At 42.9% G+C, this 16,893-nt stretch overlaps 1 protein-coding gene across 5 annotated transcripts in view; it reads right to left on the minus strand.

The window, feature by feature from the left end:
* USP42 (ubiquitin specific peptidase 42) overlaps positions 1–16,893 on the minus strand; it is a 204,478-nt gene that overhangs the window by 141,771 nt on the left and 45,814 nt on the right. Inside the window, exons 1-6 of one of the 5 annotated variants that reach the window (XM_063934472.1) lie at positions 13,829–13,902; positions 12,429–12,546; positions 12,204–12,306; positions 9,099–9,308; positions 7,042–7,152; positions 2,112–2,214 (exon numbers count right to left, since the gene is read on the minus strand). In XM_063934472.1, coding sequence (XP_063790542.1) covers positions 2,112–2,214; positions 7,042–7,152; positions 9,099–9,308; positions 12,204–12,297 — 518 coding nt within the window. In that variant the 5' untranslated portion in view covers positions 12,298–12,306; positions 12,429–12,546; positions 13,829–13,902. Of the gene's footprint in view, positions 1–2,111; positions 2,215–7,041; positions 7,153–8,377; positions 8,655–9,098; positions 9,309–12,203; positions 12,307–12,428; positions 12,547–13,828; positions 13,940–16,893 lie in introns of those variants that run through there. The other 4 variants (XM_063934471.1, XM_063934470.1, XM_063934473.1 and 1 more) reach the window with 4 other exon arrangements.

The following is a 16,893-nucleotide window of genomic DNA, read 5'->3' on the forward strand; positions in this document are numbered from 1 at the left end:
GAGTAACATCAGTTTCAGAACGGATGGACGTCACAAGAAAATAGTCTTCCCATAGACAGTCTCGAGCTGAGTGCAGATACAATACATCTTCGTTTAGCCAAAAAAAAAAAAAAAACACCTAGTGATGGGTTACCACTTAAATAGGCAGTCGGACAATGTCACAACGACAGCATGTGTAAACCATCACGAAGGAACAAGGAGGGCACTAAAAGTAGCCACAAGGATCTTGTTGTGGGCAGGAAGGCACAACATCTTCTTTTTCAGTATAGTTCATTCCACGAATGCAACAGTATCGCAGTAGACAGAATATGCATCCAGGTATCGAGATGGTGATAGGGTGAGGGGGGCTACCTCCTGTAGGCCTACTGGCCTCTCGACACAACCATCAGCTACCTAGGTATGTGGCCAGCACATGGTATCTAGAAGTGGAAGCATGACACTTCCAGAAGTGTTTATAAGCTTCCATCATTTCAGTTTATACTCAGGGTATTCACGAGGACCAAACGGAAAGGGGTGTGGGCGACTTGTCATTCCACCACACTGGTTCAGCAGCAGTTAGTGCACGGTTTTCAGAGGTCTGCTAGCGGTAGACCCGTGGAGACTGTCTTTCAGAGAGAAAGTTTACAGCGTCTATTCCTATAAAGACAGCGGGAGCCGGTCACGACCTTGCATTGTTACAGAAGATGGACTGGGGTCAGGACTACGAGTTGGCTTCCGGGGGGATTCCCTCTGTCTAGACTTTTACGTTTTCTCCGGACCGGTTTACTTGGTGGCCTGTGTTAGGCTACTTCACAGTTAAGATTTTCACCTCTCCATCCTTTTTCGACAGTGCTTAGCATCCTTACAGGGGTTTTCAGATTTTTTTAAGAAAAGTTCTGAGGATACCTCTTTTTCCGAGCACTCCATGGCGCCGGGGGGGGCCTCACCTTCAGGTGGGAATGTTTCAATTCAACGACCTCTGAGCTTTTGGTAGAGAGCAGGACGAATTTTCTCTCCAGGACAGTCCTGTTGTTACTTGCCTTAGTATAGACCAAATGGGTCTCTGATTGGGAGCCTTGTGGCGGAAGTGTCCCTTTTCTATTTCTCCAGGGCGATAGGGAAGTACTTCGTACACGGGCAGAGTTTTCTCCCATAGGTTGTGGGGTTTTTTTTCCCGTAGGCCAGCCAATGGTGATGCCATCTTTTTGATGGGGCAGTGTCTTTGGAGGTTGTACGAGCTGTACAGATATCCGTGCAAGTTAAGTCGTCCATCTGACTATAGGACAGACTGTTCTTTTTGATGGTACAAGGAGGAGTTGGTCTGCGTCTACACAAACGCTGTCCAGATATCTTAGGATTACCACTATGCAGTAATTATCCTGTGGTATATGGTTTCCGTTTCGGGCTGGTGCCCATGCCGCGAGATCGGTGGCCACCTCATGGGTGACAGCCACTCAACATTACAGAGTGGCAACGTGGTCTGCAGACACAAGCTTCTACAAGTTTGATACTTTTGCGTCCAAAGATTTGAAGTTTGGACGTATGGTTTTACAGGCTACTGACAGCACTCCCACCCTTGGGAGTAACTTTGGGACGTCCCCTAATGTATATGATGTTCCAGTGTCCCCTAGTGGATGAAAGAGAAAAGAGAATTTTGGTACTTACCGATAAATCCATTTCTCTGAATCCTCTAGGGGACACTGGACGCCCGCCTCGGTGCTGTCAACCTGCTGTGTTACAGGTTCTTGTTGAACTGTTCGTGCAAACAGCATTGGTTTTCTGTTAACAGACTGCTAGGTTGCTGTTTGACTTTGTTGTACGGTAGGCTCCTCGCCATTGGTTTTGTAGTCTCATGTCCTAGTCTCTCCGTCAAATTTTCCAAACTGAGGGATGGGGGGCGTGAGGGGGGGGAGGAGCCGGCTGTGCAGACAATATTTTAATTTAGATTGTGCCACACCTCCGGTTGCAAGACTTCACACCCCTAATGTATATGATGTTCCAGTGTCCCCTAGAGGATTCAGAGAAATGGATTTATCGGTAAGTACCAAAATCCTCTTTTTACTAGTTATAAGGGGCTACATTAGCAAGATAATAAAAGCCACACACTGTGTTGAAAAGAAACTCAAACTTACCTGGGACAAGAGTTTAGACAGCATTTTTGCATTTCGTCCACTGTAAACCGAAGGAATTCATGAGCATCTTCTTGACTGCCGTGGCGAAAATGTTTTGCAATACCTAAAGAGTACAGGTAAAATCAGCTAGCCTTACTCCATTAACAACGGTTACTATATCAGTACAACAGACCCTGCACTGAATTGAGGATTTATTCCATATACAGAGGATTACTGTATGGTATCAAACATTTTAATTCTGAAATATAGACTAGACTATTCACCAATATGGAGTCAATCTTGACAGAGACCAGAGAGTCAGGGAGAGTGCAACACATCTTTACTTGCCAATACAGAGGACAGATGTTATCCAGAGTTTACCATCAGTGGACTCAACTCCATAGGAGTCTAATGCGGAGCACACATCACTACTACATTAAATAGGGAAATCCGTATGCATCCCAACTATGACATTAACGAACTGTTATGCAGATTACTGAAGGGCAGTAAAAATCAATAACGTCCCCTCTACCAGTGTGTGGTCAACTGGATCTAATAGCAGCTGGCTTGCATATTATGATTAGATACAATTTACATTGAATCTAGAGATAATGGCTCTATGGAAGACCAAACCGAGTCGTAGAAGAAAAAAAAATAATAATTCACCATAGTTCCTTCTGGAGTTACGGTTTACTGTAGCGTTTTGTTTTGTGTATTCTGTATTTTCTACCAAGTATTTAAGACTTGGACGCCAGATAAAATATTTGTGGTATAGAAACAGTTCATATACTTGAATGTTAGTGTCCCATATGTCACACAGAGAATCACTTTAATGTGTTTCTCTGATAAATATAGATTATACGTTTTTTGAAGTACACATTTGATATTCTATTAGAAAAAAAAAAAAAAAAAGATAAAAAAAACAAACACATTTCTAGCCAATTGTAAAATACATTTCAATGAAAATTGGGGTAAAATAGGTCTGGCTATGTTATTTACCCCTACACTGAGCAAAGTTATTTCATTGTGGTCCAAAAGAAATAACTGTTTAAAAAAATATATATAAAAAAAAAAAAACATGATAAACACACTAATATTTGAAGGTGGACTAGCGGTACTATTAATACATTCTAACCATATAGAACATTTCTTCCTGTCGGCACTTTATGGCTGCAGGAGGTCGCTCAATAGTGTTTGCTACCCTACAGGGTAGCGAGCACTTCTGGCGAATCAGGCCAACCATGCCGGTGTTTAAGCGCCACAGCAACAGCAATTCCCTTCCTTCGCTCACAATTGAATTCCCCACTCTGTCTTTTCAAATCCAGTTTATGTGCATACAGTGTACAATTGAAAACTAAAATGTGTGTATATAATAGAATATATAATATATGGGAATTTTGGTTACTTACCATTGAATCCTTTGCTGGGTGACACTAGAACATGTGAGTTGCTGTCACTTATATTAAAAATACTCTCTAAGCATCTCCTCCACTCTGCAACTCCCAACAGGCCAACACAAATTCAAAACAGCCTGGTAAGATGCAGTAACCCAGTGAAACTGTTACAACAAGAAAACAACAGTAGGGAGAAGACTGAAGAACAAAACGCCACACGTCTATGGGGAGGGAGGGAATACAGTGTCCCCCAGCATACTCAGTATTAAACGATAAGTAACCAAAAATCCCCCTGTCTGACTGGAGAACTGTATGCCCAAAGTGAGCATTGCCGAAGACAAAAACATGAAAACGAGCCAAAGTGTGTACAGAGAACCAAATCACAGCCCGGCAGACTTGCTCATCGGAAGCCCTATACTGCGCTGCCCAGGAGGCCGTCACCGCCCTAGTAGAAGACACAGACCGCTTGTCAGGTGCCAGTCACCCGCACTATAATAGGTCCAGGTGATGACGGATATGATACAACGTAAAGTGATCTGCGTTGTAGTAGGCAAAAACATGTTTTTGAACATCATAAAGGACAAGCATAGAATCTGTGCGGTGGTCAGAGTAAGTCCTGTCCAAGTAGAGCTGCAAGGCCTGAATAACATCCAACAGAGCCAGATTGTCCCGAGAAGTTGCAGACTGAGAAAAAAAAAACAGGGAAGAAGATGCCCTGGTTCAAGTGGAAAGCCAAAGACAACTTTCGATTGGAAAATAGGGTGTGTAGGGAGAACCGCTCAACTGTCTCAGAATATAAGAGGCAGCCTGAAAGACAAAGCACCCAACTCAGAAACACAACAAGCAGAGGCAATGGCCATATGGAAAACCAGTTTCCATGTAACTAACTTAAGGTCCACCGAATCTAAAAGGCTTAAATGGATTATGCTTGATAGCCAAGAAAACCAGGTTGAAATCCCGCTGAGCCTCTGGAGAAAAACGTAGGTTGAACCCGCAACACACCCTCTAAAAAGGTCCGAACCTCAGGAAGCAGTGTCAGACGCTGCTAGATATAAAGTGACAGAGCAGAAAGCTGCACTTTGAAGGAATGCAGCCATAAACCAGCATCTAAATCTCCCTGATGGAAAGCCCAACAGCAAAGGCGAAACTTGTGGTATGACAGCGTGGGGTTCATACTTCCAAGACAAAGAGCTTCCAGACCCTTGATAACTGCGCAATGAAACAATTTTCTGGACCTGCAACACAATACAAACAGACCGAGAAACCCTTTGGCCTCCAAAAGCAAGTCCATTAAAGCCAACTGATGAAGGCCCTCATGCAGAGCCGGACCCTGCAGGAGCAGGTCCAGCAGCCATAGTGGAAGATGCCACTCGGGACATATCGCTAGTTTGAGACAGTCAGCATACCAGGACCTGCATGGCCAGTCTGGAGCCACTATAATCACCATTACCCGTTGACCACCCAAGGTAACATGTGAATAGGGGGAAAGATATGCCAGATGGAAGTTCCACGGAACTGTCACGGCATACACTGTGAACGCTATCGGGTCTTTGGACATCATACAAAACCGGGGAACCTTTAAGTTGTGACGAGAGGCCATGACTCTCGCCATGAGAGGCCACCTCCAGATTAAACCTCCAAAGCAACTGCTAGATAACCTACAGATGGAGTGACCACTCCAACAGAAGAAACATGGTTCTGCTTAGTAAGTCCACCTCCCAATTTTTCAGCACCAATATGAACACCGCAGAGAACTAAATCACAGCTTGAACAAAGGCGCCACCCAGGACAGAATGTGTGCTGCTTCCGTCACTGCACCCACGCTCTTGGTACCACCCTGATGATTGACATATACCACTGCTGTGGCGTTGTCTGACTGAATCTGCACAGGCCGGCCAGGACAGACTGGACCCCAACAGAGCTAAGTAGATGGCTTGGAGATCGAGCACATTGATCGGCAGGGCTGACTGATGACCAAACATCCTGGAGGCGAAGATGTAACACCACGGCACCTCAACAGAGGAGACTTGTGTCACTGGTCACAATGACCAAAATCGGAGAGACTAAGGATCGTCCCTGGAGCAGATTATCAGAAACCAGCCACCAAAGAAGAGACTGACGAATAACGGTGGACAGAAAAAGAAGTTGAGCTAAGTGCACCCTGACCAACTCTGTTGAAACTCCCACTGGAATGCTAAAGAACTGTCTCCTTCTCAACAGCTTCATACACAGCAAGATAGGTACCTAATGTACCATCCTGACTAAATCTTGGTGGGCCTAGGTCTTGGGAGTCTAGCAGGAACACCCGCTGCAGAAAGGTGTCAAAGACCACCCCCAGGAAGAGCAGATGCTGACAAGGTACCAGGTGAGACTTCATAATTCAGGATCTAGCCATGATCCTGAAGGACTCAGACAGGTGTACCTGTAAATGGGAAGCAAAACGACCTTCACGTGCAGATAATCTAAATAAGGTATGACCGCAATAACTTTCATGCGCAGCAGACTCATGATTTTCATGAACACATGTGGGGCCAAACTGAATGGCAGGGCCTGGCACTGTGAGCAGAGACGGCTGTGAACCGGAGAGAGTGCTGACCTACCCAAATAGGAACATGAAGGTATGCGTCCCTGGCAATTAGTGAGGCAAATAATGTTTTGGCCTCCATGCCATGAATCATAGGAGAGATCCCATCTGAAAAAAGATACACCCACAGTCCAGTGGTTAAGGCACAAAGAATCAGTATTGGCCGGAAGGAGCCATTCAGCTTCCGAACAAAGAATAGATCGGAGTAAAGTCCCAGTTTGCATTCTAGCGCTGGCACAAGAGCAATAACGCCTTCTGAAAGCAGAGCAGTTACTGCCTTAGCCAATGCTGCCTTCTTCACCTCTTCCTTGGAAAGAGCAAAGTCAAAAAAAATGCCACAGCAGAGGATCAAAGGTTGATTATGTAATGCCTGGCAATGATGCCCAGAACCCAAGCATCCAAAGAAAATGCCACCCACTGGTCCTTAAAACTGGAGCAGACATCCACCTACCGGATCGGACTGCATGGGGAAAGACCAAACACCGACTGTGTCAATGCGTGAGTCTACGGTAGCTCTACCATGGCAGACGCGGCACATATATCTATCTATGGACCAGAGAACTCTGCTTATTCATTTGATTTTGAAAACTTTCATATCTGTGTGTATAGGGGTCTGCATCTAAGTTGCATTTTAAGCAAAAAAATGCCCCCCAAAAATGCCAAGTCTAGCGGAGTTGCACAGGACTGTGTGTACATACAATCAGAAAGGCTGGAGGTTGCGACATCCAAAACGGTTTGCCAAGCAAACGTCCATGGTACTCTATATGGTATATTTCATATTAAACAATTAACTTTGTTCATACCATCTTCTCACCTAAATGGTGCAGTTTAAAGACTTGTGGCTAAGGGATTTCTACCATGCTTAGGGCTTCAACAAGTTCATTATAGATTAAATCTTTCATGCAAAGAGACAACGGTAACAAATTATCGGTGATCAGTTTTTAGTGACAATTTAAGAAGAAAAGCTACTCACGTCTTAAGTCATTGATCACGTTAGTGGGCTTGATGACATTGCCAGAGTTAGACAGAACCTGCAATATGTGAGACTGCATCACACACATCATGCAGAAATCTTGTTCATGACCTAAAAGCAAATAGAAATAAAAAAAAATACATATAAATATAATAAATACAATAACTGCTTTACATATAACTTAATCAGGTTTAACAGGTTCTTAAATATTAATAAAAATAAATCTTTCTACTGTAAATTCCCAATAGGGGTCTGCAATATGTGGCCCCTCCAGCTGTTGTGGTGCATGCTGGGATTTAGGAATACCATAAAACCTGGAGAGCCATGTTGCCTAAGCTGTTCTCCCATTATGCGTTGCTAACTAGGGAGAAGTCACTCAAGAAGGGACAATGACTAAACTACACAATAATAAAACAAAACAGAAAAATAAATATTTTTGCAGCAGTTTCTAGTTTACGTCGGAGCACTTTCGGTAGAATATCTACTGTGTTTGTGACTGGATGTTACAAGCCTACAGCGATAAAACCTGGTTTAGTAAGGCCAGGAAATAAAAAAAACATTATGTGCAGCTTATCCACACTTACAAAAGCCAAGTGAATGAGCAAAGTATACCCTGAGTAATAAAAGCAGGGGGTGTGCAAAAAGCCAAAATACTAAACTTTACCATACAGGTTTATAATCTATTCAAATTATTCATTTTGGCTGAAAATGACAAACCTCTCAACTGCCTTTTTGGGGTTTACTGCTACAAATGAATTGATCAAGGTTTATTTGAAATGTATAGACAAGATTTTATAATGAATTGCTTTATATGAAGTGACAATTACTGTCCGTTTACAAGACAGCCATTTGGCCACAGAGTATATGGAGCGGGAAAGCCAAGTCTTTAATATCGGAAAATAAAAAATTAAATATATACATATTTTTTTTCCTTTTACAAGTTCACTCTTTAGGTAAAAGACCAGAATAAGAGCACAAGTGAACAGTTTAAGGGCTACAGTGGTCGAACCTTAAAATCTGCCACTGCAACTATTAAAATGGTATAATGTGGCTGTTAAGTTCACCATTTTCAGCTAATCATAATCATTTTAAGAAAGTTGGTAAATGTAATGAATATTCAAATGACATTTTGGTTGACTGTTCACACAAATAAATACAGTTATCTCAGATTTAGTATTCCGAGACTTGCTCTTGTATAGGGACTGATGGATTATTTGGGTGTCGAGAACTCTTAACAAATTTGGAGTGTCCCACCAGAAAAATGCTCTATATGGAAATAGATGTATAAAGATTTGTGGCAGTTGTTGCTGGACATTCATGTGGAGAAAATATATACCTGCCCAAATTGGTGGCTGTATCATCCAAATCCTGGGCTGCTCCTTGAGTCCAGGGCCAAAAAACTCCAATAATAGCTTGTAGGTGTTGAAGAGCAAGATAACGTGAGTGTTTGCTCTCCCAAGCCTTTGCTCACGCTCCCCATTTAAGGAAGGACTTAAGTGTCACAGCACAGCAGGGCAAGTTTGCTGACACTGGCAAGGATTAGAGTGGACAAGTTTAGCAATAGGTTGCAATCTTGCTTGAAGCCAGTGCTGCTTAGCATCAAGAACTTACAGCTGGAAACATTAAAGGAAACGGGAGATCAGAGTAGAAATTGAATTGAAAAAAGAAAATCACTTTCCTCCAATTTCCCTCGCTGCAGGCTTTCAGTCAGGTAAAGTATCCTGCTTCCCACTGAGGTCTATTTAAACAATGTTTATGTATGTATATAGGGCTAGTGTATGGGGGTCAAAAAAAAGTCTATTTCTGATATGAGATGCGCCTGTAAGACGCCATACGGAAAGATGCATTACTGAAGACCTTATTTCTTACTACTGATATTTAAAACTACAACAGGAGCAGGCAACGTGCTGAGCACCTGCTGTCACTGCACTACAACTCCCATGGGACAACAAGCAGAGAATGGTCTTGCAGCAATAACAGCTTGGCAGCAGGTTGTCCACCCCTGAACTACACTGGCTCAACGGCTTACAGAAAACTGTATGAAAAGCCATACTCACAAGTCTTGGAGTGTTCGCGTGTGAGCATGTAGTTAGCGAGAGGTGCAGTGTATGTTAAACACTGCAGAACAGAATTCACAAAGCAAGTATTGCCAAGGTTTTGGAGACCAGCTCCAACTTTTTGGACGCGTTGCCATCTCAAGCCAAGTTCCTCTGGTGGAAAAAGGTCACACTGCTCTTCATTCAATCCATCGCCAGAGTCTGCCAATGCTGAAAAAATATAGAAGTGGAAATATTAATGCGACTGTAGTAAGAAAGAAAATACTATGACATACAGACAAAATAGAGTTTTAAGGAGGGTATCCGAATTAGTCCCGAAAATTTGTGAAATACAGGGGGGGGGGGGGGGGGGGGGGGGGGGTTGTGATTTTTTTCTTCTTCTCTCTATCCGATTTTTTCTTGTACAGAAAAAAAAAAAATTCTCGGGGGAAAATAAATAAGTTCAGAAAACAGTCCCAGTCCTATATTTTTGCTGCCGCGATCAGGTTTATAAAAAAAATAAAAATGGTTGGGGGATTCAAATCTCCAGATATGTACCGGCATCAGGGCTAAGTGGATAGTAATTAGCTGCGTTAAATAACAGTGTCTAATAGGATAACACCCTTAGGGGGTATTCAAGTAGCCGCAATAATAGACTTCATGCGAATCCTGATTACAGACTATTCAATTAGCTGGGAAAATTTACTGGCGATAATTTTTTTGCAAATTTTACTTCACCTACTCTGAGCAGGTAAGAAGTTGGGAAAATCCCTATTTTAAAAAGGGTAAAAATGTTTGGAGTTGGTTCAGAAGCCCTGGAACAGCCCAGTTTATTTTTTTTATGGGCCAATAATGACCTGTTATTTTGACATTTCAAGTGACAAAATTTGGGGTTCAAGATATATTGGGGTGCTTTGAGTGGGACAGGTGTTTAGGTTTGCATGTGGGAGTAGTCAGTCTGTTTTTTTTTTTTTTTTTTATAAAGTACCCTGAAATAGCTCAAATATATACTTCTATCCATTTTCATGTACCCCTAATTTAATGAGCATTTATTTTGCACAAAAACGCTTGCTTTCTATTTTTTTTTTGCATTTTTAAATAAATGCATAACAACCATTTCACAGAATTTAAGTCACCAAAAACTCTTTAATGTGATATCTAATACACTTCTCTTCTGTTATCCTTTGTTAGTATGCCATTTTTTGGGGTACAGGCTTATTTCCCCATTTTCACTGGAAACCGTTTGGAACGGAATAGGTAGAAAAACATTTTAGCTACCAAGCACGTAGGCTTTGTTAGACTCATGATTGTAGTCATTAATAGACATGTAAGCAATATTTTAAGTTCAAGTGGTAATAATTATTTAGTTGTGTGATGTCACTGGTACGTAGGAAAACCTCAAGCTACAGTCTCAAGAATATATTTACCATTTATCAGCTTCTGGTGATCCCATAAACAGAACGGACATGCACCAAAACCAAATACAGATAGGGCGTTGCCAGGTTATCAAATACCGAGTGGTTTTTTATTAATTTTTTATTTTAAACCACAATTTTACAACACTGGAGGGGAAAATATAACAATCTGAACTTTTTTTTCCCTCCATACTCAAAGATTATCTACAGACTGGTCAAATGTCCTTGTAGTTTGTAAGTAATATGAGGAGGAGCTCTGTAATAAAGTTGTAAAAAGGAGCCATTTTTGTTTTTTTATGTTTCTGGACAAAGTTTTGGCATCTTCACAATTCCGAGGCCACGCTACCCACTTAAAAACAAATACATAAAGGATTCTAGAAGAAAAAAAATAATAAAGTAAAATATGCTGGTTACATTCAATATTGAAACAGAACATAAATGATAAATCTCAATATTAATCAGATATATTTTAAAATGGATATGCAAGTTTAAGCTGCATGACATCTTTTATGCACATGGGCCCTGATTCATTAAGTATTGCAAATGCAGCAACGCAAATGCAGGAGGCAGTGCATACTACCTCCTACCTGCATTTGCCATGCAAACGCATGTGTGACCATTGGTCGTGATGTTCATCTGCGACAGCAGGCTGAGTAAGCTTCGGTTTACTCAGCTTTGCCGTCGCTGAAGAACCTGCGAGGCAAAGGAAACTGCGTATCCGACGCAGCCTTTGGCCTCGTTTACCAGAACGCCAGTTGCCCCGCACGCCTCTGCCCCTCAATCAGGCAGAGGCGTTTGCATTTTAGTGAAGGGATCGCAGGTCCCGTTCTGCACATGCACAGAATGGGTACTGCGCGAGAGCACTAACGCCACAAATGCATAAGGATCAGGCCCATATTTCTCTAATAAGGGAAAATATTCAATTAGCCACAGTAATTTACCACGACTAATTGTTCCCGCCCCCCTCCCAGATGCGGGACTCCGGAGGGTAAGTATTGAAAAAAAATGGGTGCAGTGTGGGCCCCCAGGGAACATCTTGCACCGCATACACTGCACCCATTATAAATACACCAGTGAATCCACCGCATTTTGTAAAATTAATGTATAAGCTTCTCCCTGTTTGTGCGCTCCTCAGTGCTGGGCTACCGTAAGGCTGGGTACACATTAAACAGAGGTGGACCCGCTGTTGCACCAACAGAGCAGCCGAATTCGGTACAGATGTAGCCACACTCCTATTTGCATGCATACATACATACATACATATCGTGACATAGCTATCGTGTCTAGTGTGCCCTGAGAATAGGACGCACGCGTGTATATGTACACGCATGTCTATAGGAAATAATGGAGTCACAGCCTGGTGCACCATGCAGCAAACCGCGATTTAGCATGCTGCATATCTGCAAACATGAACACAGCTACATCTGTATACACACTTACCGATCGGCCGCACAATATGTCAGTCCTGTCATCCAAATGAACGGGCATTTGAATTTGCTGCCTAGCAGTGACATGAAATCCCTGCAACCATGCACGGCCGGTCAGCGGACTGCCTGTACACACAGTCCGATGCGCTGATATCTTTAAATATATTAGCGATCGGCTGTGCTGCACTGCCTATGTGGGGAAGAGGGGGGGGGGGGGGTTAGGCAGCCCTAGCAAATGGTCTTAGAGACAGTCTAGCTAAATCTTCTATTACACAGTGCCAAACCTGTGTCTAGGTTTCCAGAAGAAGGTGCCATGGGTTTGCACAACTGGTTCTGACACGTGGAGGTCCCTGGAGATGCCTCATGCATTATGGTCATGGTTTGACACTGCAGAAATAACACAAATGAGAAGTACCATTATCATCAATAATAGAGCAACATTCGGACAGTTTAAATAGCTTTATAAATAACATGTCAAAATATTTTAAATGTCGGGTATCATTAGCTACCTATTGCCTAATTGGAATAAGTATTGTTTTATTTGTTGTGTTGTTCATTTAGGACATCCCTCTTTTTTTGGCAAGTTAGCTTATAGATTATTATGGCCCAGAGAAATCACCGGCAATCCTACGGGACAAAAAAATAGGCTAAGAACATGGAGTTCAGTACACATAGCGCTAAATATTTAGAGACTGATGCTGTGTACACACCACGATGACAGAGTGGCCAAGTCAGGTGCACACAAACTTACAGATCGACCGCTCGATAGGTCAGTCCAATCATCCAGCTGGACAGGATTTCCATTTGCCGACCCAGTAACATCAGTTTCTGCAGCAAGTGTACGGCAGTACACACGGTATGGGTGGACTGCCCATACACACCGTCTGATGCACCAGTATATCTGCAGATATATTGGCCATAGGCTGTGCAGCTTACGTGATACATATGAACGTCATTCACAAACATATTGGGTGTACACACCCACCAACCCGCTAGCAATATATCATCCGTTCTAATGCCAGATCTATCACCCAGTGTGTACCCACCTCAAGCTTGCACACACTAAACAATGTCATCCAACATATCCCTCACATCAGCGCATATCAGCCAGTTTGTATGCCCAATATGCGAGTGGCCGCAGTTGCTAGCAATGTCGTCATATTTGAAGCGCTGCAAATCAAACCTGACGATACTGCTAGCGTCCTATAGTATGCTAATGAAGAAAGGAACATGATCATTCCATCCTTCATTAACATAGCGCAAGTTTATACGGGCAATCGCTCAGATGTTGGAATGAACACCCGTTGTTCCAATGTGCACCTAGCTGCAGTCTGGAGGTTGTGGCTGTGGAGATCATGAAGACATTGGTACTATAACATGCATCCCAAAATCCAACACAATTACAATGCTATACACAACCAAGTGTCAGCCAGCCATAGAGTGCACAAAATGTAACCAAAAGAGAAATGCATGGAATCGTCAATTCAAAGTCTTTAGTGACCAGGGTCAATTTTAACCACAGTTGTTCAGGAAAGATGCAGGGGAGCCCATAAGGAACTGTTTAGAAACAAAAAGAGACAGCGCCTTCCTCAGGACCACAGACAAATATATATATATATATATATTTTTTTTTTTTTTTTTTTTATTTGTGCTCTGTAAATCAATGACACATGTCGTGCAGGTCGCAGAGACAATCCCCCGGAACCCCATGCTGCTCTCCAGAACACATACACAGGCAGCCTGTTATGCCGGGAAATCAGTCAGGGCAGCATGGGTGCCAGAGAAGCACTACCAGAAGCAGGGCCTAGGTAACCGGCACAGACCCGGCCATGAGGGCACCAACCGTCAGTCATCTAGCTCAACACTCCGCTCCCCCGACCGGCCCCCCAGCAACCCCCGCCTCAGTTACCTTGACTCGCAGAACGCTCTAAATTCGCCAGATCCCCCCGGCAGCCGAGGCCCATCCTCTCATGTCCTCGCCGGGGAAGGCGTATGAACAACGACGTCTCAGACCACCACCTATATCCGGGGTAACCACGGCAACCACGGGGCGGACAAAGGCCAGAGGGCGGGGCCTCGCACGTCATAAGCGCGCATGGAACGCTGTGTATATTCAACATTCTAGTTATCTTACACTGTACAACAAAAACTTCATTTCATACCTTTCTGAAGGTAATCATACTTAGTTCATTAGCGGTAAAGGAATAGGACTTCAGAATTTTTGTATTTGCTTTGCTGTTCGAGCTACACTACTTGTTCTATATGCACTTCAGTAATAAAGTCACAGTGAATTTTTAAAAAACAATTTTTTGATTCAATATAACACAATATAAATAATAGAGATGAGCGGGTTCGGTTTCTCTGAATCCGAACCCGCCAGAACTTCATGGTTTTTTTCACGGGTCCGAGCAGACTCGGATCTTCCCGCCTTGCTCGGTTAACCCGAGCGCGCCCGAACGTCATCATGACGCTGTCGGATTCTCGCGAGGCTCGGATTCTATCGCGAGACTCGGATTCTATATAAGGAGCCGCGCGTCGCCGCCATTTTCACACGTGCATTGAGATTGATAGGGAGAGGACGTGGCTGGCGTCCTCTCCATTTAGATTATAAGAGACTGAGAGAGATTTACTGGAGCTGACTAGGAGGAGTACTGTTACTGTAGAAGTGTAGAGACTGAGTGGAGAGAGTTTACTAGTGAGGACAGTGCAGTTTACTTTATAATCCGTTCTCTGCCTGAAAAAAGCGATACACAGCACACAGTGACTCAGTCACATACCATATCTGTGTGCACTGCTCAGGCTCAGGCCAGTGTGCTGCATCATCTATTATCTATATATAATATTATATATATCTGTCTGACTGCTCAGCTCACACAGCTTATAATTGTGGGGGAGACTGGGGAGCACTACTGCAGTGCCAGTTATAGGTTATAGCAGGAGCCAGGAGTACATAATATATTATATAGTGAGTGACCACCAGACACACAGTGCAGTTTATTTAATATATCCGTTCTCTGCCTGAAAAAAGCGATACACACAGTGACTCAGTCAGTCACATACCATATCTGTGTGCACTGCTCAGGCTCAGGCCAGTGTGCTGCATCATCTATTATCTATATATAATATTATATATATCTGTCTGACTGCTCAGCTCACACAGCTTATAATTGTGGGGGAGACTGGGGAGCACTACTGCAGTGCCAGTTATAGGTTATAGCAGGAGCCAGGAGTACATAATATATTATATAGTGAGTGACCACCAGACACACAGTGCAGTTTATTTAATATATCCGTTCTCTGCCTGAAAAAAGCGATACACACAGTGACTCAGTCAGTCACATACCATATCTGTGTGCACTGCTCAGGCTCAGGCCAGTGTGCTGCATCATCTATTATCTATATATAATATTATATATATCTGTCTGACTGCTCAGCTCACACAGCTTATAATTGTGGGGGAGACTGGGGAGCACTACTGCAGTGCCAGTTATAGGTTATAGCAGGAGCCAGGAGTACATAATATATTATATAGTGAGTGACCACCAGACACACAGTGCAGTTTATTTAATATATCCGTTCTCTGCCTGAAAAAAGCGATACACACAGTGACTCAGTCAGTCACATACCATATCTGTGTGCACTGCTCAGGCTCAGGCCAGTGTGCTGCATCATCTATATATATTATATATCTGTCTGACTGCTCAGCTCACACAGCTTATAATTGTGGGGGAGACTGGGGAGCACTACTGCAGTGCCAGTTATAGGTTATAGCAGGAGCCAGGAGTACATATTATATTAAAATTAAACAGTGCACACTTTTGCTGCAGGAGTGCCACTGCCAGTGTGACTGACCAGTGACCTGACCACACTGACCACCAGTATAGTTAGTAGTATACTTATATTGTGATTGCCTGAAAAAGTTAAACACTCGTCGTGTGACTTCACTTGTGTGTTTTTTTTTTTTTTATTCTATAAAAATAAAACTCATTCTGCTGACAGACAGTGTCCAGCAGGTCCGTCATTATATAATATATAATATATACCTGTCCGGCTGCAGTAGTGATATATATATATTTTTTATATCATTTATCATCCAGTCGCAGCAGACACAGTACGGTAGTTCACGGCTGTGGCTACCTCTGTGTCTCTGCACTCGGCAGGCAGTCCGTCCATAATTGTAATACCACCTAACCGTGGATTTTTTTCATTCTTCTTTATACATACATAGTTACATAGACATCTTCTCTTTATCAACCAGTCTATATTAGCTGCAGACACAGTACAGTACGGTAGTTCACGGCTGTGGCTACCTCTGTGTCTGCACTCGGCAGGCAGTCCGTCCATAATTGTATACCACCTAACCGTGGTTTTTTTTCATTCTTCTTTATACATACATAGTTACATAGACATCTTCTCTTTATCAACCAGTCTATATTAGCTGCAGACACAGTACAGTACGGTAGTTCACGGCTGTGGCTACCTCTGTGTCTGCACTCGGCAGGCAGTCCGTCCATAATTGTATACCACCTAACCGTGGATTTTTTTCATTCTTCTTTATACATACATAGTTACATAGACATCTTCTCTTTATCAACCAGTCTATATTAGCTGCAGACACAGTACAGTACGGTAGTTCACGGCTGTGGCTACCTCTGTGTCTGCACTCGGCAGGCAGTCCGTCCATAATTGTATACCACCTAACCGTGGTTTTTTTTCATTCTTCTTTATACATACATAGTTACATAGACATCTTCTCTTTATCAACCAGTCTATATTAGCTGCAGACACAGTACAGTACGGTAGTTCACGGCTGTGGCTACCTCTGTGTCTGCACTCGGCAGGCAGTCCGTCCATAATTGTATACCACCTAACCGTGGATTTTTTTCAGTCTTCTTTATACATACATAGTTACATAGACATCTTCTCTTTATCAACCAGTCTATATTAGCTGCAGACACAGTACAGTACGGTAGT

Source organism: Pseudophryne corroboree, chromosome 7 (assembly GCF_028390025.1).
Source record: "Pseudophryne corroboree isolate aPseCor3 chromosome 7, aPseCor3.hap2, whole genome shotgun sequence".
Taxonomy (NCBI): Eukaryota; Metazoa; Chordata; class Amphibia; order Anura; family Myobatrachidae; genus Pseudophryne; species Pseudophryne corroboree.